The sequence below is a fragment of the Jatropha curcas genome, chromosome 3, assembly GCF_041381405.1.
Source record: "Jatropha curcas cultivar XTBG-Jc1 chromosome 3, XTBG_Jcur_1.0, whole genome shotgun sequence".
NCBI classification, from domain to species: domain Eukaryota; kingdom Viridiplantae; phylum Streptophyta; class Magnoliopsida; order Malpighiales; family Euphorbiaceae; genus Jatropha; species Jatropha curcas.
Window position 1 is genome coordinate 31,666,176 of NC_143153.1, and position 21,664 is coordinate 31,687,839.

At 33.8% G+C, this 21,664-nt stretch overlaps 4 protein-coding genes across 5 annotated transcripts; 1 reads left to right on the forward strand and 3 right to left on the reverse strand.

Annotated features, from left to right (window-relative positions):
• Nucleotides 1-54: 54 nt before the first annotated feature.
• Nucleotides 55-2,948, reverse strand: HVA22K (HVA22-like protein K). Of its 2 annotated transcripts, none has more exons than XM_012223681.4 (8): nt 2,770-2,948; nt 2,260-2,318; nt 1,898-1,995; nt 1,735-1,786; nt 1,279-1,342; nt 824-919; nt 530-602; nt 55-442 (listed from the first exon to the last, which is right to left on the reverse strand). In XM_012223681.4, the coding sequence occupies exons 1-8, from the start codon at nt 2,800-2,802 to the stop codon at nt 339-341; spliced, it is 579 nt and encodes a 192-aa protein (XP_012079071.1). In that variant the 5' UTR covers nt 2,803-2,948; the 3' UTR covers nt 55-338. The 2 variants fall into 2 exon arrangements, with proteins under 2 accessions (XP_012079071.1, XP_089575138.1); XM_089719012.1 differs by having other exon boundaries at nt 1,898-2,045; nt 2,770-2,930.
• A 506-nt stretch (nt 2,949-3,454) lies between these two features.
• On the reverse strand, nt 3,455-5,766 carry HAM4 (GRAS family transcription factor). Its single transcript, XM_012223680.4, has one exon. The coding sequence runs from the start codon at nt 5,330-5,332 to the stop codon at nt 3,761-3,763; it is 1,572 nt and encodes a 523-aa protein (XP_012079070.1). The 5' UTR covers nt 5,333-5,766; the 3' UTR covers nt 3,455-3,760.
• A 5,189-nt stretch (nt 5,767-10,955) lies between these two features.
• On the forward strand, nt 10,956-13,484 carry LOC105639583 (RmlC-like cupins superfamily protein). Its single transcript, XM_012223679.4, has 5 exons — nt 10,956-11,291; nt 11,395-11,573; nt 11,689-11,769; nt 11,843-12,148; nt 12,232-13,484. The coding sequence occupies exons 1-5, from the start codon at nt 11,021-11,023 to the stop codon at nt 13,249-13,251; spliced, it is 1,857 nt and encodes a 618-aa protein (XP_012079069.3). The 5' UTR covers nt 10,956-11,020; the 3' UTR covers nt 13,252-13,484.
• A 219-nt stretch (nt 13,485-13,703) lies between these two features.
• On the reverse strand, nt 13,704-17,272 carry LOC105639582 (Protein phosphatase 2C family protein). The gene is made up of 5 exons (XM_012223678.4): nt 17,092-17,272; nt 16,387-16,967; nt 15,620-15,926; nt 14,503-14,652; nt 13,704-14,161 (listed from the first exon to the last, which is right to left on the reverse strand). The coding sequence occupies exons 2-5, from the start codon at nt 16,884-16,886 to the stop codon at nt 13,865-13,867; spliced, it is 1,254 nt and encodes a 417-aa protein (XP_012079068.1). The 5' UTR covers nt 16,887-16,967; nt 17,092-17,272; the 3' UTR covers nt 13,704-13,864.
• Between the last annotated feature and the right edge of the window lie 4,392 nt (nt 17,273-21,664).

A 21,664-nucleotide genomic window follows, 5' to 3' on the forward strand; every position in this document is an offset into this window, starting at 1 on the left:
CTGAAATTAACAATACTGACCTCAAACTCCTGACAAGATAGAGAAGGTAACGACTTTAATTGGAAATAGAATTGCCTACTATTAGACAAATTTTCAAGTGGATGATCTTTTACAAGGAATACATAACAAACCATCCGCAGTCCGGTGACAAAAAATTATAATTTCTTGCTAAAAAATTGCACTACTTTTTGTGACCCATATCCGGCCACCATAGACAATCAGAAGTTCTCTGCCGATTGAGTTCGGAGACTACTGCAACTGACAGAGGTGTGCCAGGGAGCTACCTTCATAGAATATACGAGGATATGAAATCATGTAAATGAACAACATAAATGGAGTTAATCATCAAAATCAGATTCAGTATCTGTGCTTGTCCTTGTCTCGCCTTCAATTGCTAGGTGCTCTACTGACAGATCAGATTCACGTTTTGACGTTTGGTCAGCTGCTCCAGGACCAAGATAACATATTTCAGCGTTAGCCAAGTAACATATTAATCATGTCAACAAAATAGCCGTAGCAACGCACTAACCTGGGCCTGTGATCTTCAAAAGTATAGCCCTAGCATATTCAATTTCTGCTTGGTGTTTGCTGATAATTCTGACCTGCAAATTTGAACAAGTAACCATTTATCTGTATCCTCATCTAAAAAGTTGAATATTAGAAAAAGTGCCCAAGCATAGTTTCCTCAAATTTAACCAAACGCTGAGCCAAATAACATCTTAAACTGCATTAAAATTTAGTATTTTGAACATTGATACCCCTGCATTGGCATGTTCACAAATGTTAAAACTCTCAAAAATGTTGAACTAGAATAGGGCCCTACCATCTCACCATATGTCAAGCCCACAAGCAGATCAACCCTAGCTTGATGTCTCAAGAAGAATGGACGCAGGTGGTTCTTGTACAATTGCATTGCACCCTGAGGAAAGAATACAGAGCTTAAGTCCAGTATTAGAGCCATTTGAATGTTCCATTGAAACAGGGGAGAAATAGAGAATGAAAATTTCTCATTTTTTTGCATTGTCAGAGTTGAAGATAATGGACCCCTCCAGAATGTTTAACGTAAAGTCAAGGAAAAACAGGGTACTCTAAATAGTCCAATCTTCTGACTAACCCTATACACTCATTAAGCAACTCTAATGTTTCAAATAATCACACGTGCACACACAAATAAAATAAAAACGTGGGGACAGGGGGAAAGCAAAATTGGAAGAGAAATAATGAAAATAAGCACATTGATAAAGAAGATTCCAGGATCTTTGCAGTATTAAAAATTACATCAGAAAGGGGGAGTTGAAGCCACACTAGGAATGCGAACTTCACATGGTAATACATTGGAACCCTGCAAAAGGTGAAAGAATGATCAAGGAATGATAGATACATGAGATTTGACTAACTTAGACTCTGGCCCTTTCTTTTTCCAAAACCAAAAAAAAAAAAAAAATTATGGGCTTAAACTTAGGTTCAAAAAAAAAAAAATTGTTTTGATTAATAACATGGTTTTATTCTGTAAAAGAACTAAAGTGTCAAATTTATAAAACTAAGAAACATCATTCTACAAATATGCTTAGCAAGTGTACATGGAAGTTTGGTTATCTTTTTGGCCACAGCTTGGAACTTTCTAATTTCATATGTTGCATCTGCGACATTAGATAGAGCTTGTCTTATCTCTTATGCTAAAAATGGGAATGGTTCAGAATTTATAACATAAAAATTGAGTGTCCAGAACAGTACCAAGAGATCAACTTGTCTGCAAATGCTTCTACAAGGGTGAAGGAACCATATGCTGCAATTGTACAAAAAAAGAAGGAAATATGACTGTTAATGCCAAGCAGTAAGTAGGGCCCATATCCTTAAGAATATCCATCGTCACACTAAGTAAAAGAAACCTTCTAACCTGCCCAGTATATTAGCCACTTTTGCTGCTCATTTTGATCTTTCTTCTCAATGGCCTTGAAAGTGGAGTATACGGGTAAAACAACTCCCACAGAACAGCTGTAAGAGCATAGCATAAACTTAATTCCCAATCATACAATATTTATGATCTGTCGGAATTAAGAATGAGAGTCCATAATTAAATTTGCACCAAATTATAGATGCATAATTAAAATGACAGAAAATGGGTCTCAAAAAAAAAAAAAAAAAAAAGAGAGAGAATACAGAAAAAAAGTAAAGAAATTGGAAAAGCAAAAATATAAACCAGCATGCTATCATAATAAATAAATTAACAATGGCAAGGACGCAAAAATCAAGGCTCACCATGCTGTTCGAACTACAATGTTAGAACCAAGTGGGCAGAGAAGTAACCGCAACCCAACCTGCATAGCATTATACATGACAATAATGCTCATGGAAAAATACTTGAGATGCTTTTTTTAACTAATATACTAATGATGCTAAATTCACATCCCAATTATATTTTGGACAATTTTGCTAAGGAAGACGAGAGCAAGTGCATGGAACTTCAATTTCCACTAGCCAAGCGGAGCAACAAACAATACAGACGTGGTCAAGTAATTCAGAAGCACTTAGCCCTAATATTGCTCCGTAATCTAGATAAATTTGAGTCGGAAAATAAGAAAAAAGATCAAATTGATGCATTCCAAAACTCAAAATTATACAATTAATTAGAATGAAAGAAGAGTAACATAATAAACGATATTGAATATCTGATCGTTGTGATCAACACAGAGGCTCGAATAAAACACCCTACGATTAGAAGAAAAGAAAAACATGAAATCGCAAAAGAAGATTAAGATTCAGGCAAACCTCGCTTGTTATATTGGATCCGAGAAAAGCCATTCCATAAATGAAATCAGCATAAAGAGAATTTATTACAATGGAGGAATTTCTCTGTTTTGTTTAAGGATTTTTGCAGGGGAAATTTCGCGCTACTATCAAATATCAATTCTCATAACAGAAACTTTGTTCCCTCTAAACCAGGGGGTTCGTTACAATTTGTTCGCCCGAACGACGCCGTTTATCTTGAGAGGAGAGGAGCCAAAAAATTTTGATGAATTGTGTTGGTTCTGTTTTGCCTAAATTGCCCTTACTATAATAGGTAATAAAATATTCACTTTGTTGGTTTATGCTTGGTATACTAAAACAAATTAAATACCAATCTATTCCAAATCTATTTTTACAAAGACAAAAGAGGTGAAAACGAAAAAATTATCTTACTTTGTGCAAGATATTCAAAAAAAAAAAAGAAAATAAATAAAGTATTTTCAAGTTTAGAATTTAGTACTTAATTGCCAAACTGTTAAATTATATCATCTGTTAAGTTTTGATTTTTAATTATTTATGTCGTTAGTATCATCAGCTAGTTGATTTTTTTTTTTTCAATATTGGAGATGGAAAATTTAAACATAAATATATTATCTAACCGTAGAGCTAGTTGAATAAACAAAAGTAAACTTAACTATAAAGTTAGGGTTATAAAATAGATGGATGATTATGGATCCATAGTTGGGTTTTATCCCTTTCAATTTATGCTTCTCCAAATCTTTTTGATAGAATGGAGAATTTGTATGTTAATTATACAAAAGAGAGAGGCCAAGGGGTTGAGTAAAGGCACCCAGCCCTACTTTTCTAGCATGATACCAACAAAGACTACAAAAACCAAAAACAATTTGATTGGATTTGGGATGATAAATTAATTATTACATCCCAAAAATACCTATAATGATAATATTGATAATAGGTAATTACTACTACTATATATATATATATCAAAACCCCATATTTATTTAATTAATTTCTAACATTTCCATGCTGATGTGGCAATAAGGGGCCGCTCATGCCAGCAAAGCACCAACTCAGCCTGCCGTTTTGCCGCGTAGAACCCTTTCACTTGAACCTTCCCCAGCAAACACTCCACTTGAAAATCCGCAAACTGACTCAACACCATTGGCCTCATTCCCGCCACACAAAACGCCTCCTTCCACGACGGTGACACCCGTCTCCCACATGCCTCAACGGCGGAAAAAATCCTCGGTTTTAACAAATACATCTCTATTCTTTTTGCCCAATCTCCACCAGCGGCCGCCGCATCAAGCGATTCAAATATCATGGAGAAAAACTCAAGACTATTGACAAAGTTCCTCCTAAACGATGTGGCAACAGATTCTGTCCACCCTTCATTATCTACAACAACAACAACGCCCGGCGACACTCGCCGGAGTTCAGTTACAAATGCGGTGATGCTATTACTTGAGCCCAAACGGCCAAAGAAAGCAGGAGATAAAAGAATGGCTGTTTTCTCCCCATCAATAAACTTGATTGATTTAAAAGATACCATTTCAAAGGTACGGAAAAGAACAAACTCAATCTGGAATCTGATTTTCAGTTCAATAGCGTATTGTGATAGACACTGTTTGATCAACTGAGTTTCAATCGCGCAGTCCTCTGTTACGATAGCAGTGATTCGAAGAACAGGAGACGTGAGTTTACACGAGTCAGCTTTCTCAAATAGCTCTCTCATGAACGAAGCATACTGGCAACCAAGGCCAATATCAAAATCTATAACATGAATAAAAGGTGGAGATCCGTCTAGGGTTTCCAGGAGAGCTTGGTTGGTGGTGAAATGATTGAACATAGGAATAGGAGAGATACCTGAAAAAGCTTTATAAGCCTTTACAGTTTGAACGACGTCGAACCATGAAGAAAGACGAGTTACTGACCTAGTTGACCCAGTGAGTAAAGACTGGAGAGCTTCTTTGAAAAAGAAGGCAGCTCGTTTTAGAGGTTTTCCGACCGGTGCCTGTAGACGGTGGTTGAGACGGTCTAATATTACATGGGCGAGTTGTAATTCATTTGAGTCGATGCAGTCGGCTGCTCGAATAAATTCTTGAATAAGATCATACCCAAAATTATTCCAGTTCCCTGTGCTATGAGACAAATCAAGAGTAGTACTCAAATTTTGCGTTGGTAGAACATTGAAGCTTATATCATTAAAATCAGAATGAAGAAACTGAGCAGGATCTGCATGTGAAGGCAAAGTGAATTCTTGAAGATTTTGATTGTGGACTATAGACTCGCAAGAACCAACTTGAGGAAACGTCTTAAAAGTAGGAGCAGAATCTTCATGAAAATCCAACTCTTTCATAATAGAATCCCAGTCGAAATTTTGTAGAACATGTTCTTCCCACTCAAGAGAATGATCAGTTGCAGAAACGGGTTTGCCGGAAGCTGGACTAGGACTCCGGCGAAGGTCAAGAACAGAGGTAGGTTCGTAGGTCAAATTGGGAGTAGTATTATCAGTATGAAAGGCGATATTTCGGGCTATATTGGTGTGTTTCGGGTTCTGTGGGGACGAAACGGGAACTTTCATTGCTAGGCAAGAAATGTTCTGTTTGAGTGTAGAAATGGAGGTAGAGAGAAGGGAGAGGGGCTTTTGGTGGTTATGATTGCTGGCTTTTTATCTTTGCGTGTGCATGGGTGTGTGTATAGATGTGAGGATGTGATAGATACATACATTACATGCTCGACACGAGTCAGGCCATTCTTTTATCTCTTTGAAGCTTGAAGCTCAAGTTATTACTTTGCCTTGCTTTTTGGGATTCTCTTAGCTCAGCTGACAGCTTGTGCTGGTTTAGCTCATGCAAATAGTTCCTGGTATAGTATTATTGTCAGCCCCTCCATTGGTATGGTCACTGCAACACTCAATTCTCCTTTTAGGGTTTTGTTTAATGAAGTTGATTGATAAGCTTCTGATGAACAAGAACCAAAAGCCAAAAGCCAAAATTCAGTAAACTAATTTAGTCTTTTTTTTTTTTTATGGAAGACGAAGAAGGAACTCATGCAAGAGTCAATACATATGTCAAAATCGTAGGTGTTATCTTATGATATTGAATTGTATGAGTATTATTCATTTCTCATCTTTATTTAGCCTAGTTTACATTTGAACTTTACTCCCTCACATTAAAAAAGAAAAGCAAGGTAAAAATTTTAATTATAATAAAAAAATACTTAGGTGTTAGCTAAACAATTTCAAATACTATTAATTAAGTTATTAATTATAATTGTTACCTCCATTTAAAGTTTGATTAAATATGCAAATGAAGCTGGCTAGGTTCAATTATAGATTTATATTTTCATACCAAGAAAGATAGTGTCCACCAAAATCTTGAAAATTGAAGCAAGAAAAGAAGCAAATGCGATGTAAATCGCTAAACGACGGAAAAGTCAATTCTGGGCGTTAAAGTTCCACATTTTTGTTGGCCCCACCACGTATATAAAATAGTACCAAGTAAATTAAATGCAGGAGAACTTTAAGTTTGTGTGGAAAGGACTAATTAAATTTAATTTCATCAATCGATATTTATTTTTCATTTTTCATAATAACTGTGCTCTTTATGTGATTTTTTAATAATTAGGGTAGCAGCAAAGTCTAGCAATTAAAAAGCTAAAGGTTTGATTTTTAAATTGACATCTTAGCAACGGAAACGCCAAACATAAACATACTTACTGCTGGAGAATTATGACTAACACTAACACGTTCACACTAATCAAAATAAAAAAAATAATAATAATAAAGAAACCCTACCCCACAAAAAGTTTGTGGAATTCTTTTTTGATGAGAGAGAGTGTGTACTGTGTAGGGCCCTACCTTACCACCTTCAGAACTTAACAGATGGGTCCTACAAATTGACATAAAAGTCTGACCTGATTGGTCTTGGCTGACTTTACATGACCCACCTGGACGGCTTTTTGTCGGACATGAATGGATCTTATTATGTATCCATAGTCAGCGCGTAGATTTCACGCCCACGTAGGATTAGCTTTTGCCTTTGGCGGCGAAGGGAAAGAAAGAAAGACGGAAAAGAGAGAATATGTTCTGTGTAGGAATGAGCAATAACGCTCTATCATTGATTGATTTTTAATTTGGTATTTATTTATTTTATTACATCACGAGGTTTCTTTACCCGTTTTAAAAAATTTATATAAAATTCATATTTTAAATTTCTATCTTGAACATAAAATTTATTATGCAGACCATTATCAATGGTGATAACGGTCCAATACGTTGTTGATAAAAATACCAATAAATTGAACCTATAAGATGATTAAAGTCTGTCCGTCCATTTTATGTGCTATAGAAAGAAACAAATTATCTAGGGTTTCAAGGAGAAAGGTTTTGTCCTACAAAAGATGGTTATAGCTTTGTGTGATGTACTAATCAAGCTGATTAGTATTATATTATGTCTCTCTTAATTATAAATTATTACGCCATGACACTCGCTGACACACAAAAATTAAGGGGATCCAATGCTCCTCTTTTATATATATATATATATATATATATAAAAAGGAGGAGTATTGGATCAATGGTATATTGATCATCTTTAGATAGCAGAGCGTAAAATTTCTTACTTTTTCAGCAAGTGAGCTTCTTAAAAATTAAATTTATAATCACGTGTAGAGAAATCAATCTTTTATTTTTTTTTTCCCTAAATATCCAGTAATTCTGGTAATATATGTTTTTAAGTATAATTCTACTAGTTAAAATTAAAAAAAAAAAAAAAAAAAAAAAAAAAAAAAAGAGAGAAGGCAATAGTGGATTACTTGGGTGAGTTGATTTTGTGTAATATGGAGCATCCAAAGTCCCACTTTTGGAATATCATGTAATCAAATGAAGGTCTATTACATGAAATTCCAAGCATATTCTTGGTAATTAGAAAACGACCATTCTGTTAGAAAGATAGAAACCAAACTCAAATGATTCCAATATAAACAAATAATTAATTAAAGAAATTTCAATGTCACCGGCCCTAATTAATTTCTTTGTGCCTTTTTCTAGATAATCTCCAAACTCGTGATTAACATCTAAGTATAAATTATTAGAAGCATATTTTATAATATTATTTTATGTATAACAACTCTTAATCATGATTAGTATTCAGAGGGAGTAGCATTAATATATCATATTTTTTCTAAACCTCATCCTATTGCATCTTTTCATTTATTTATTAATATCAACAAAAGTTGAGAATTTTATCTTATATAAATAAATAAATTATGGTAATTTTCACAATGCATGCTAACGCAGCTCATATATATAACTCATATACAAGTCTACGAGCAATGTGAAATCCCAATAGACCGACCATTGCGTAGGAGCACTAGAAAAAAAAAAAAAAAATCGATCAAATGAGATACTTTCTATTTCAGTTTATTAGACCTCCGATTTATTCATTCAGATAATTAAAAAAATAAATTTATTTTTCTAAATCGAATCAATATTTAAATTGTTTATCTGAATTTGGAGGTCAAATTTTTATTGAATGAAAAACTTTTCCTTAGAGTGTCTTATATATATCATAATCGTACCTACTCTAAATATATGTAAATGACCATATATCCATTTATTGGTTGGAGGACATATAAATATATTTTTTAGGTCAAATACTTAGGTATTAAGGATATTAAGTACACGGAACACACGCGGTGGAAAAGAGATAATATAGAGGGAGCTTGTAGAGCACAAAAGTTAGGGTTTGAGATTCCAAATTATTTGATTTTCATGGGGAAAGAAAAGATGGGTCTCTATACACTCACTGAAAAGAAAATTAAAGGCAAAGAAAGAAAGAAAGGTAGCTAAGCTAGCAATATTATTAATGTAAGGTCATTTTGAGTGGGGATAGTAGTGGAGGATCTTCTATCCTCTATTTTACAAGTAAGCTTATAAATTACAATATGAGTGTGTGTGGGTGGGGAGGATCCTTTAGGATATGTTGGATTTGCTTTGCAAAAAAATACCCTTTGATTCAATTATATGTCTCTTTATGACCACAATAATTCATTTACTTTGTTTTGGATTCTTAAAATTGTACGTGGCTTATGGGCTCTCTCTTTCTTTGCAATTATGGGGACCACTAAGTAATTACCATATCGCTATTTTTTTAATTCATTGAAGACTTTTATGGGCCGAAATAATACTGTAACGGTACACAATAAATGATGAGTCTCTATTTGGCTCATCAAATTGGTGAAAATAACTATAGTAAAGAGAAGTGAAAAGACTAATCAGACCACTGCTAATTGATTTTCTTGAAAGAAATTATTTTAATATTTTTGTTTAAGTTACGTATTTTAATTTTGCTTGCTCAACTTGATCTTTTGTTGAAATGTCCAAGTCGAAGATTGTCCACTTGTACAAGTAATAGATTTTTTTTATTATTATTGGAGGTTCATATTTAACTAGAGTTTCAAAATTATAAGGAAATTGAGGATATGGTCCATGCCCGAAAAAATAAAATTACAAATCCCTAGATGTTGTATATATAGATAGATAGATAGAGAAGTCAACTTGTTAATTGTCTTTTTCTTTTTCCTTTTTGTATTTTATTACTTGAAATTTGAGGACAAAAGGAAGGAGATAGAGAAAAATTATTATAAAGTTTTTCTTCTTTGAGCTTCTTTCTTTTTCAATGGGTTTGCAAGTGCAAAACTATAATTGCCATATATGTTATGGGAATAACCTTCCTAGAGTTTCAGAAAAAAAAAAAAAAAAAAGGAAAAAATGAAAAACTCACCAAGAGTAGGAAAAAGAATTAAAAGTGCTAGTATGAAAATGGAAAGTTTTTACCATTACCGCTTCGTTTCTTTCCATAAAATAATTTATAGAAAAATATTTGCACAATTTTTTATTATTTGGGACATTCATAAAAAATAAATCAACAGAAAATATTTTTTTGGTAAAAAAAAAAAACTTTTTATTTTTAAAAGAATAAAATATTTTTCGAATATTGACAAACTTATTGTAACTTTATAAATGCATAATTTTTTTAATTTATCAATCACTGGTAGCCAATACAACTACTACAAGTCATCGTTCACCACCAATCACCACCACTGACAACTACTGTCAACACCACCATCGATCACTGGCTATTTTCATAATTTATATTTTTTTGATATTTTCTTATATTTAACAATAAAATTTTTAAAAATACGAAATTTTTATTATTATAAATATTTTTATGGTCTCATAGGCTAATTATTTTAATATTTTTTTAGTTAATTTTTAATATTATAATTAAAAAATAAATAATAAATAATTTTAAAATATTTTTCAAGGTATGTACCAGTAACTAGTATATTTGCTACGGGGCTAAACTAAAGACCAGCATAAAGGTCCAATGGGCCCATTACTAAGATAACAACATCGGTCTAATTTCATTCCAATTTTAATATGTGAAGCGGCCTAATAACAAAATTAACCATGCCCATGGAAACATGGTATGTATGGCGAGAAAACTTAAAAAACAACGCGCAAAACGACTTAAAATAAACACATACGCCATTCAGCAAGTCCAGTTAACGACTGAAAACAAAATACCGCTAACAAAACGTTCTGTCGTTTTATCTGTCAAAATTAAAAATTAAAAATTAAAAATTTATAATTGAAGGACTTTGTACGAATACTATCCTCGTTCGCATGTAATTTGAATAATTATCAAAGAGTTATTAATTTGAATAATTACCGAGGAAATTAAAAATATGGACAAAAAAAGAAGTTACAAATCCCAAGACATGTACAGAGAAGCCAAATTTGGTAATTATCGTCTTCTTAGTTTTTTTTTTTTTTTTGGAATTTCAGGACAAAAGGAAGGAGCAGGATAAAATTTCATCGAAAGCATCAAATGAGATAAAATAGAGATGGGCCATGACATGGGCAAATCTGAAATCTGAGCCTGTCATTTGGGCCCAATTAGCAATTCTCTCTCTCTTATTCTTATAGCCGAAGCGGAAAATGGAAAATGGAAAATATGCGAGAATTAAGCAACAATATATTGATTCAATGATAAGACCAAGCCTGCGTAATTAATTAAAAAGTTCTGATTTAGCGGAAATGAAAATTTTAACCATCCGCTACGTGTCGCATGAACCTGCACGTGTCCATATCAACGACACGTAAGACTCGTCACCTTCCTCTCTATATAACCTCAATTCTTGAACGCCATTGGTAGTGATCGCTCGAGCATCTATCCTTTCATTCTTCGCAGAAGCTTTAATTATGAAATCTTTACTGTTATTACTCTTTCTTTCGCTTCCCTTTTGTTTTTCTCTTGAAGCAAAGGATGTTTCTTCAGCTGGTATGAGACCTTCTTTGGTCAAGAGAGAAGATAGGAAGTCATTAATAGTGACAGAGTATGGACAAATCTCAGCTGTTGATATTTCCACTGGAACAATTGGAGATTACCATCTTGAGTTTATTACATTAGAGCCTAATTCATTGTTTCTTCCTGTTATTCTACATTCTGACATGGTGTTTTATGTCAATACAGGTAATTAATTAAATTCTCCTCTTCCCTTCTGTTCTTCCTTTTATCTCTTAGGTTTTGCTTGACGCCTTCTCTGGCACCCGAGTCTAATTTGTTTTGGATACAGGGAGTGGGAGACTGAGTTGGGCTGAAGGTGGAAAAGAACTGAAGAGAATGGATATAAAGAAAGGAGATGTGTATAGGTTACATCCAGGCTCAGTTTTCTTTATGCAAAGTAACTTAGAGACAGAAAGAAAGAAGCTAAGGATTTATGCTATCTTTTCAAATGCAGATGAAGGAACCTATGTATGAGACCCATGATTGGGACCTGCCCTTTCTTTCTTTCCTTTAACATGGATTCCCTCTTAATGTATATATAGATTAGGAAGTTAAAAATTGACTTTCCTCTGTCACTATGCAGGAGCCACACATTGGAGCATACTCTAGCATCAATGATCTAGTCCTTGGCTTTGATACGAAACTCCTCCAATCAGCTTTTAAGGTAATTGTCTGTCATTAACTTGGTTAGTAGTAAATTACATATTTATTTGATTAAAATTAATTGGTGCCTCAAGGTTCCTGAGGAGGTAATAGAAGAAATGAAAAGTGCGATGAGGCCACCAGATATAGTGCACGCAGCGCCACAGAAAAAATCAATACTTTTGGAGATAGAAGATAGACTATTACAAGCTTTTGTTGGGAACAAAGATGGTACCTTGTATAGCAGCAATGGTGGCCACAAGAAAACCAAGAAAGTTAACCTTTTAGATGGTAAACCAGATTTTGAGAACTGTAATGGGTGGAGTGTGACTGTGGACAAAAAAGATTTGAAACGTCTGAAAGGTTCTGGCATTAGTGTTTTCATGGTGAACTTGACAAAGGTATATATAGTTAGTATTGCTATAAATTTTTCTGAGAGGATATGTGGAAAAAGTGGCTAATTAGAGATGGATTTTATTTGCAGGGATCGATGATGGGACCGCATTGGAACCCAATGGCAAATGAGATAGCTGTGGTTCTGCAAGGACTAGGAATGGTAAGAGTGGTTTGTTCTAGTAATGTAAATGAAACAGAATGCAAAAACATGAGGTTTAGGGTTCAAGAAGGAGATGTTTTTGCTATACCAAGATTCCATCCGATGGCTCAAATGGCTTTCAATAATGAGTCATTAGTTTTTATGGGATTTAGCACATCAACAAGTAAAAATGACCCTCAATTTCTAGCAGGGAAGAGATCTGTCTTCCAAACTTTGAACAAAGAGATCTTGGCTTTATCATTCAATGTCCCAAATACCACAGTTGATAAGCTCTTGAATCCCCAAGAGGAAGAAATCATATTGGAGTGCATTTCTTGTGCAGAAGAAGAGGAAAGGAAGATGGAGGAAGAAATGGAAAGAGAAAGAGAAAGGGAGGAAGAGGAGGCTAGAAAGAGAGAAGAAGAGGAGAGGAAAAGGAAGGAAGAAGAGGCTAGGAAAAGGGAGGAAGAGGAAGCTAGAAAAAGAGAAGAAGAGGAGCGGAGAAGGGAGGAAGAGGAGGCTAGGGAGAGGGAAGAGGAAGAAGAAGAGAGAAAACGAGAAGAGGAGAGGAGAAGGGAGGAAGAGGAGGCTAGGGAGAGGGAAGAGGAAGAAGAAGAAAGAAAACGAGAGGAAGAAGAAAGAGAAAAGAGAGAAATGAAGGAAAGAAAGAAAAGAGAACGTAAAGAAGCAGAAAGGAGGCAAAGAGAGGAAAGGAGAAGACGAGAATCTGAGGCGAGGAGGGAGCAAGAACAGGCTAGGAAAGAAGAAGAAGAAAGGCAAAGGAGACAAAGGCAACGAGAAGAAGAAGCTAAGGAGAGGGAAAGGGAGAGGGAAGTACAACCAGAAGAAGAAATTAAGAGATCTGAAGAATCAGAGGAAGAAAAAGAAGGAACAAGGAAACAAGAGAGAGAATACCAAGGTGATAGTGGACCAGGAAAAAGAGCCCTGAGAAAAGTTTGGAAGCTTTGAAGGGCATCCGCTTGCTCGGTTTCTGTATATAAGCGAATAACAGCTCCTGTAAGTTTGCTTGTCCTGTTTCCAAGCTGCTTTTTATCCCTCATTGTAATAAGCTCTGTGAACTGTGCCTGGACATCATCTGCACCTTGTAATGAGCTTTGATTGTTTTTTTTTCGATTAGTTTGAAGACCAGTTCTTACATGTAAAATAATTTATGAACTGCAAGTTTGCTTGTTCTGTCTGGACATCAATCCTAACTTTTCTTGTTTTGAGGACATAACTAGCAGTCCAGCACAATAAAAAAATTGCAGTCAGTATTTGAACGTTTTGATGTTCAACCCAATTCATGTTTCCAGGAAGTTAAATTCACTGGTAAAATTTCAACTCTTTTATGCATTGGGTGAATGATCACCATCAAGTTAGTACCATAGGAACAATAACAGCTTCACTGACGAAAAATGGAATGATCAAAGATGCTCAGCTTCATTTATCAAAAAAAGAGTGATCAAAGATACAGGTTTCATGGCAAGAAGTCAGCAACGGCCTACAGGCTTTTCCACCCAATATAAAGAAGTGCGTCACGATACCAACAATTGGTGGTGCAGCCTCGTAGGAGAGGACATGATCACAAATTGTTGGAGCTCATTACGTATGACACTACAACAGTTATGTCATCAAGTTTACCACCATAGTAGCGGAACCCAGCATCTTGAGCAGCAGCAGAAAAGGGTGTCTGTCGGTTCCTATCCAGTGCCCGTTGACGTGCCAAATCTGCAATCTTCTGAGCTGTTGCTTGGGGCCCTAAGCCAGCTCTTGCCGCATGAACAACAGCAGCAGTAACCTCATTGTTATATAAGTTGTCAAATAATCCATCCGTTCCAGCAACAATTACATCACCAGGAGAAACAGGAAATATGAATACCTGAGGCAATTGATTCAAAAAAGATGCTTAAGTCAGGTTGTCATTTCTTTACCAAAGTCTCAAACTACAATTATAAAATTGAAGGAAAAAAACAGGAGCAAGAATTCAAATTAACAAACTAATTTGACTACTAATAGCTCTACATTCAAAAAGAAAGAGTGAGAATCATTGAGATGTCTGCTCAAGAAACAAATTGAACTCGGTTCTTTCCCAGCAGTTATAAACAGTTGAAAAATGGCATCATGCGAGCAAACATAAGAATGCTCGCTTCTATTACCTGAACAGAAACTATGGTAAACATTCGAAAAACATTTATGTACCATTTTTATGAATTAACTGACCTGGCTGGAGCTTGGTTGATCACCGTGATTCCCACTTTCTAGTTGGTATGTAAAATTGAAGCCATGCTGCTGTACTGGGGATTGGAACACCGTGGATCCATCTCTGACCACCATGAATCCACTGTCTCCTAGATTAATAGCACGTATACCCTGATACAAGAAAAAAATCCAGATAAAACTACACAGTCTCCAACAGTATAGTTTCATTGTTAGGCTACACTAAATAAAGCAAACAATTCAAGGACCACATAAAGTCCAAACTGGAATAAATTCACAGTCATGGCTAAAAGGGAGACAACCAACAAATTTAAATTAACACACAGGAATGTGCCGCGGCCAATAGTAAAACTATTTTAATAGGTATAGCCATCTTCATGACTTCATCTAAAGTCAATCTTCAACTATAAGGAACCTATCCCACCAAAGACAGAGATGGAAGAGTAAGATGCTTTCATGCAATCGGAACAGACAAAATGGAGTCAGCAAAGTCAGCAATTTTTTATGTTATAAATTACAGACTTCAGACTTCAAATTCTAGATTTGTAATTCCATTGCGAGTACAAGAATAAGCTTCAGCCAACATTGAAGCAGACTGAAGATTCTACTCCCTCTATCCCGAAAAAATACTCCACTTTCTATTTTCACACAGATAAAAAATATTCATACAATTTTCCTATTATGCCCATCGAGCAATTAATATATTGGAATAATAAGTAAGAGTTAACGAGGGTCATTAAAAATAAGATAAAATTTAATAAGGGTATAATAGACAATTTAAGGATTGACTATAATGCAAAAAGGAAAGTAGACTATGTTTTGGGACACACAAAAAATATGAACTATGTTTTTGGAACGGGGGGACTACAATTTCCAAGAAAAGGAGCCCCTCGCATTTTGGAAAATTAAAATTATCAAAGACATCTAGCAAATAAACCCTACACATATCAAATGGCATGAACCAACTGATTGTAACACATAATGACAAAAGAAACGCCTATTCACCAACATTGTCTATAATTATGTTGTTAGTTAAAAATTACAATTCACAAAAGCCAAAACAGTCTAGTATTAACAAAAACTACTGGGTATTACAAGCAAGTCAAATAAGACAACGAACCTCATTTGTAAGGGCAACTATGCAAGCTGTTGACGAACCCTTGGCTTTTGTGTTGGAGTGTGCCTTCTCTAGCACCCTAGCAGGATCAATTGAACCCACAGGCTCATCCTTTATTGCACTTACAGAATTTGACATGAGCTCCCGAGAATATAATCCTGCATTGATTCCTACATCCGCCCAGCCTCCTACTCCATCTGCTACACCAATGACTTGTTCATCAGCACATATAAAGTGAGCATCTTCCCCACCTGTTTCTTCCTTATCAGGATGTGGCAAGTAACATGATCCTGAGAGCAGCTTCAGGGTTCTGTCGTATAAGAATAACTCTCAGCTCAATACCAAGCAAATTCAGAGGCTACATATATTTTGTCTGCTTATTAGAAAGGCTGTTATAGTATGACACAACTGTTTAACTCTATATTATTAAACTCATTCCATCATAAGGAAAATGTCGAGAAAGCATTTGGCTAGCTGGTCATTTGAAACAACTTGAGTATTTGAATTATTTCTTGAAATTTTGAAGTTAAAACTCAAATTGCCAATCCAAATATCATTTTGAACGACTATCTATCCAAAAGGACGTATATGAACCTTTTCAATTAAGCTAAGCATACATTCAGCGTGAAATATAAAGACCATTTTTTTTTGGATTTTGGAGGTGATTCTAATACCACATGGTTCAACCTATATGCACCCCGAACTCGAAAATAAATCACAACAAGGAAAAATGACAGCTAAAACATACAGAAGGAGGTGAAAGCACGTACTGGCCAGACACCATAGTGGAGTTTCCCAGTTGTTCCTCACGAGAATTTCCGTCAAACGACACATCACGAGCAGCTCCAGCAGACAATTTAGCAGAAGACAAGGTGTGGAAGTTCTTCAACGATGGCCCAGCAACAAAACCATTCAAATTACTACTCCCTATAATAGCATCAAATGAAGAATACCCACAAACCAAACGACTATTTGGCAGCTCCCCATTTCTCATTCTCACGCTTGCCTTTAAGCAACTGGCTCGACTTCTATCCGCAAAAAAAACACCGCTAGGCTTCGAAAAGTCCAATCCATTTCCACAAGTGGTAATCATATCATCAATATAAGTATCACCAAACACAGCTTTGGAACCCGAGGCAGCCATAGAATATCCACTAAGAGAACGCCTTACTGATAATTGAGTGGGATTATTTAATGAAAAGGCTGAATTTCTAGCAATTATCAATGTCCTAAATCCTAAGTTCAGCTTCACGAGAAACCCAGATGGCATCTTAGCCCCTTCAACCAAAAATCACTGCTTCTCCAATCACAACCTCGTTGAAAACGAAAATTTTCATCAGGATTCAGGAACCTGGAATGGTGATGGGTATTTGGTATTGCTCAGATGGGTAATAACATTTTAGCATGAACTTCAATGCATCAGAGTCTAATATGGAAATAGGAATTGAATTTTATAAAATAAATAAATAACTTACCTTTTGGTACTTAGGGAGAGATAAGAATTGACGGAGAAGGGGAAAGGAAATATCGAGACTTTTCTTGATGGAAGCTCCGAAGATTGGGTTATGAATTTATATCTTCGGAGCTTCTCTCTCCAAATCTCTATCACTTAGCTTGTCTCTGTTCGTTGAGAGAGAGAAGGAAAAGCCAAATGAAGTGTTCTCTGATTCTTTCACCTAAAGTCTTTGAAACTGCTCTTATTGCCGTTAAGTCCCACAATTTTGTTTTTTCACTCAATTTTACCCTTGTTGATTTGTAGTTCTGCATAATAAATTTATTACCGTTTGGGAAAATAAAAAAGAAGATAAGATTATGATTTGCCTTATTTCATATTAATTTTTAAATTAATCTTGAATCAGTTATTAATTGTTTGAAAGTTTTTCATAAATTCTTCAAAAATAAAAATTAACGTTTAGCGTTTTGACCAATCAAAATATTAAAACTAATCTAAAAATTATTATTGACGCAATCTCATTATAAAAATGTGCCAGAAAACTTAAAAAAATTCAAATTTCACTCATACGGTGAATAAAGAAAAATAAAAATAATTTAATTAATAATTTACTAGTTTTAAAATTTATGTGCTTAATGTGATAAAAAAGATTTAAAACAGTTTTCTATATAAAATATTTTTAAATAAATTATTAAAATAACTAATTTTATTTATTAATTATAATAGAAATTTAACAACTTTACAAAATGGAAATTTGTTACTATTTATTTATTATTAATTGATTCCGTTTTCTAAATGACACATCATTAATATAGTAATTTAATATGTATGGAAAGGCTACTTTAATATCATATTTATTGATATTAACTTGCACTTTCGTTGAAATTTATTTTCCATTTATTATTTTCTTTTGACTTATTTACCTTTTAGTATCTCAAACAGTAGAAAGTTATAAAAATATTTTTAGTAAATAATCAAAACAAAATAGTTAATAAAATGAAATATTAAGAGTTATTTTTTAATATAACAATAGAAAATTTTACTTGTGAATTAAAGTCAAATATCGAAAGACTAAACAATAAAAGTCTAAGATTCAAATATGTTTCACTTATCATTGTACTTGTTCCTTTTTTTTTTCTTTTTTTTGATAAATTGAACTTTTTTTGTTATATTTATAATTATGGTTTTAATTTTAAAATGATTTCAATATTAATTAATAAGTAAAAATTGCTGTTTTTATCAGGTTAAACAAACGGCTTGTGACGTTTGTTTGTGACTTGATCTATGACAGAATAACAAATGTCAAGTTGTGGGAGGTCGTTGTTCCACAATTAAAGAGACGGGCTGTGAGCCACTACTGTATGCTTGGTCAGAAATTTAGGGGCATTAGGTTTGGAAGGCGATGGGCTGAGCCTTTATCACCCATAAACAAGTTTGGACTCTTTGATATCATGAAGGGGCAACTCCTTTTGTGGAAGCTTTGTTTTCAGCAATTGGGCCTTATTTATTGTTAAGCCCAATTATTTTTAACCCATTTTCAGGACTACAAAATTGGGTTTGGGCCATTGTCGTGTTCATGTGTTCATTATAGATCATGGTTATTGATTGGGGTTGGCAATATATGGCCACATGACTATAAAGAAAAATCTTTTTTTTTTTTTTCATAAATTTTTTAAATCTATAATATATTAAATTAAAAGGACGAAAATCAACGTGGGATTATATTAAAGCAAGAGAACTGCATCCCTAAATGAGTTTGATTATCGTAAGAGTTTTACCTAATGTCTGAATATGAAAACAAGCGTGCAAACCAAGAGTAAATTAAAGATATAAAAAAATATTGTGACGTGTCATTACAAATTTTAATTATATCCAAAATTTCGTTACTTATATCAATTATATATATACAATTCTACACGTGAAACACAGCCAATTTATGTTCATTTGAAATAACAATCTATCTAAATCGACCATTGTATGATTTGAAAGATGTGATATAATTAAGGATGTCAAAAAATGTCTATTTTCAAGAAATGAACAGTTCTAATTCGGAGAGGGGCACTATCATCAGAAAGCAGGTGTTGAAGGGATTTTTGATATTGTACTTCAGTTGCAGAAAATGCTGAATTGGAAAGATAGAGTTGATGTCTGATTCGCCGTATTTTGGGAAGTTAGAAGTAATCTGTCCATCAAAAGTTAGGCACCTAATGTTTCGTGGACCTCTTCTTGATTCTTTCCCATGCTTCTGCACATCAATTCTTGAATTGGATACCCTGAACTTAATCATATTCTTTAATACTGCCAATGTGCAAATAGCACAAATCTTTAATTATTGATTTTACTTTTGTTTTCTTGATATATAATGCTGTGTTTGTGTGACAGGAAAAGAATATAAATTTGCAATTATCACGCTTGATATTAAAAAATGTCTAGTGGAGAAACGAACTCTTTCATCCACTAATATTGATTGAGATGAAGTGATCGACAATCCTTTTCTTTTAATCAAGTGTCTCGTGTTCAAGCTTTGGATACGAAACTACGGCTCTAAAAGAGTGGCTCCCTGTATGAGCCTGCATTATTTGAGTCAGACACAGCTGGAGCCTAATAGACTTAACAGGGAAAACTTGTTTGATTAGAAACATTGTTTGGTTATGAAAGCTACCTTATCAATATCATTTTGTAGACCATAAATTGTGGGACCATGATTGAGGCATTGTGCTTATTGCAATATTACAAAGAAGAAGTTGCTTCCACACCTTAAATTCCAAGAATTTGCTTATTTTCAAACTAAAGGAAATTTAGGTATGAATGTAATGTCTCAAAATCTGACCTTTTGAGACATGTTGTTCCACAGTTTGACAAGGACTAAGACAAAATTAAGGTAAACATGATGATCAAAGAAACTGGATTTAGATATAAGACATGAATACTAAGAAGATGATATGTATTTTTGTCAACTAAAATCAACAAAATTAGGCACAAGAAACATACTTTGCAAGGACAGTGGGCCTATAAAAGCCATAAACCAATGGCTGGATATTAATGCTATGCAGCAAGTTAAGAAAGTAGCGAAGGCATCATGGCCTTTGGTTTCTTGTTTTGTAGGACAACCTTATACTATTACATCCCTATATAATTAAATGTGTCCCATCAGTATCACCTTAAATTAACATTTTGCTAACTTATTTATTTTTCTAACTTTACACTTTAAAAAGAATTCATCTGATTGGAACAGTAAATAATTTCAATTTTTATAAAGACAGCAAGAACACAATTTTATTTTTGAAATCCGCATTTTACTAGGAGGATTGAAAACCTTTAAACTAATTAACTTGCTTAATATTACATTTTATGACGTCGCTAAATGTATATATATTATAAAAAATCAAGTTTAGGGGGTTACAAGGTCATTTCAAAAGTATAAGAGGCCACAAAAATTTTATGCGTAAGTTTATGGGGCAATTTATGTATGCGGCCAATGTTATATACTAATCTATTTAAAATTAAAGTGATATATATATATATATATATATATAAAACTAATATTTTATAATCCACTTTCTGAAATTCTAAATAGCAATATAAGCACAATGCAATTGGCTTAACTCTAAATAGCAATATAAAGATTTTGCAATCCGCTTCCTAAAACTCTAAATAGCAATATAAACATTAAATTATGCAATTGAATACTTTTAAAACTCTAAATAGTGATATAAATACTATACAATGGAATATTATAAATAATAAAAGTTGAAAAGTCATTTTCCAACATGCGTAATGTAAATTTTTAAATTATGTCAATAATATTGTTTGTATATGCGAAGTCATGTGCATAAAACCATTAGAATTTGAAAGAAACATACAGCCACAAGCAAATAGGAAAACAGCTAAAATTAGCAAGGAAAAAATAAAAATTTCTTGGAGACATCTAAGGTAGTAGAAAACGACAATAGGAAAAGACAAGGAGAGATTAGACATTTGGATTTTGGATTACTATTGAAAGATATATTCTTTCCATCTAATTGTAGATAAAAAAAACAAAAACAGCTGTTTGTTCATATTAATTATTAATTCCTTTGTTCATGTACTGTTCTTACTTCTTAGGCTTCACGAGAGATGATTGCCCTTTTGGTCAAACTTACATGATAGTATTCAAGATCTACCCAACCACCACCATTCAAATTCACATTTTTGTAATTTTTCAGCTATTAATTGAAATTAATTTACCATAAAAATAAAGTTATATTAACCTCAAAAATTGCAATCTTTTTTTTTTTTTTTTTCTTTTCTGTGGTCCACTCCTGAATTTGGGAATTATGACTCAACCTCCATCAACCTGGCTATAAAAAACAGGGGGCTTATCCTAAAACAGAGTAGACCCTTATTATTTGCATGGTGAGCAAAACCAACACCGCTATTACTACTGCCGTTGAATTTAATGGCAGGAGACATTGCAAGAGCTTTTGACTTTGAAGGATTTTTTTTCCTGCATGCATGTTTCCTTGTTTCTTTGTTTGGATGAGGTGGTATTCAGATAAAATTTTCTTTAACAACATGATCTTTTAAATAAATTTCATATGAGAAAGTATTCAATT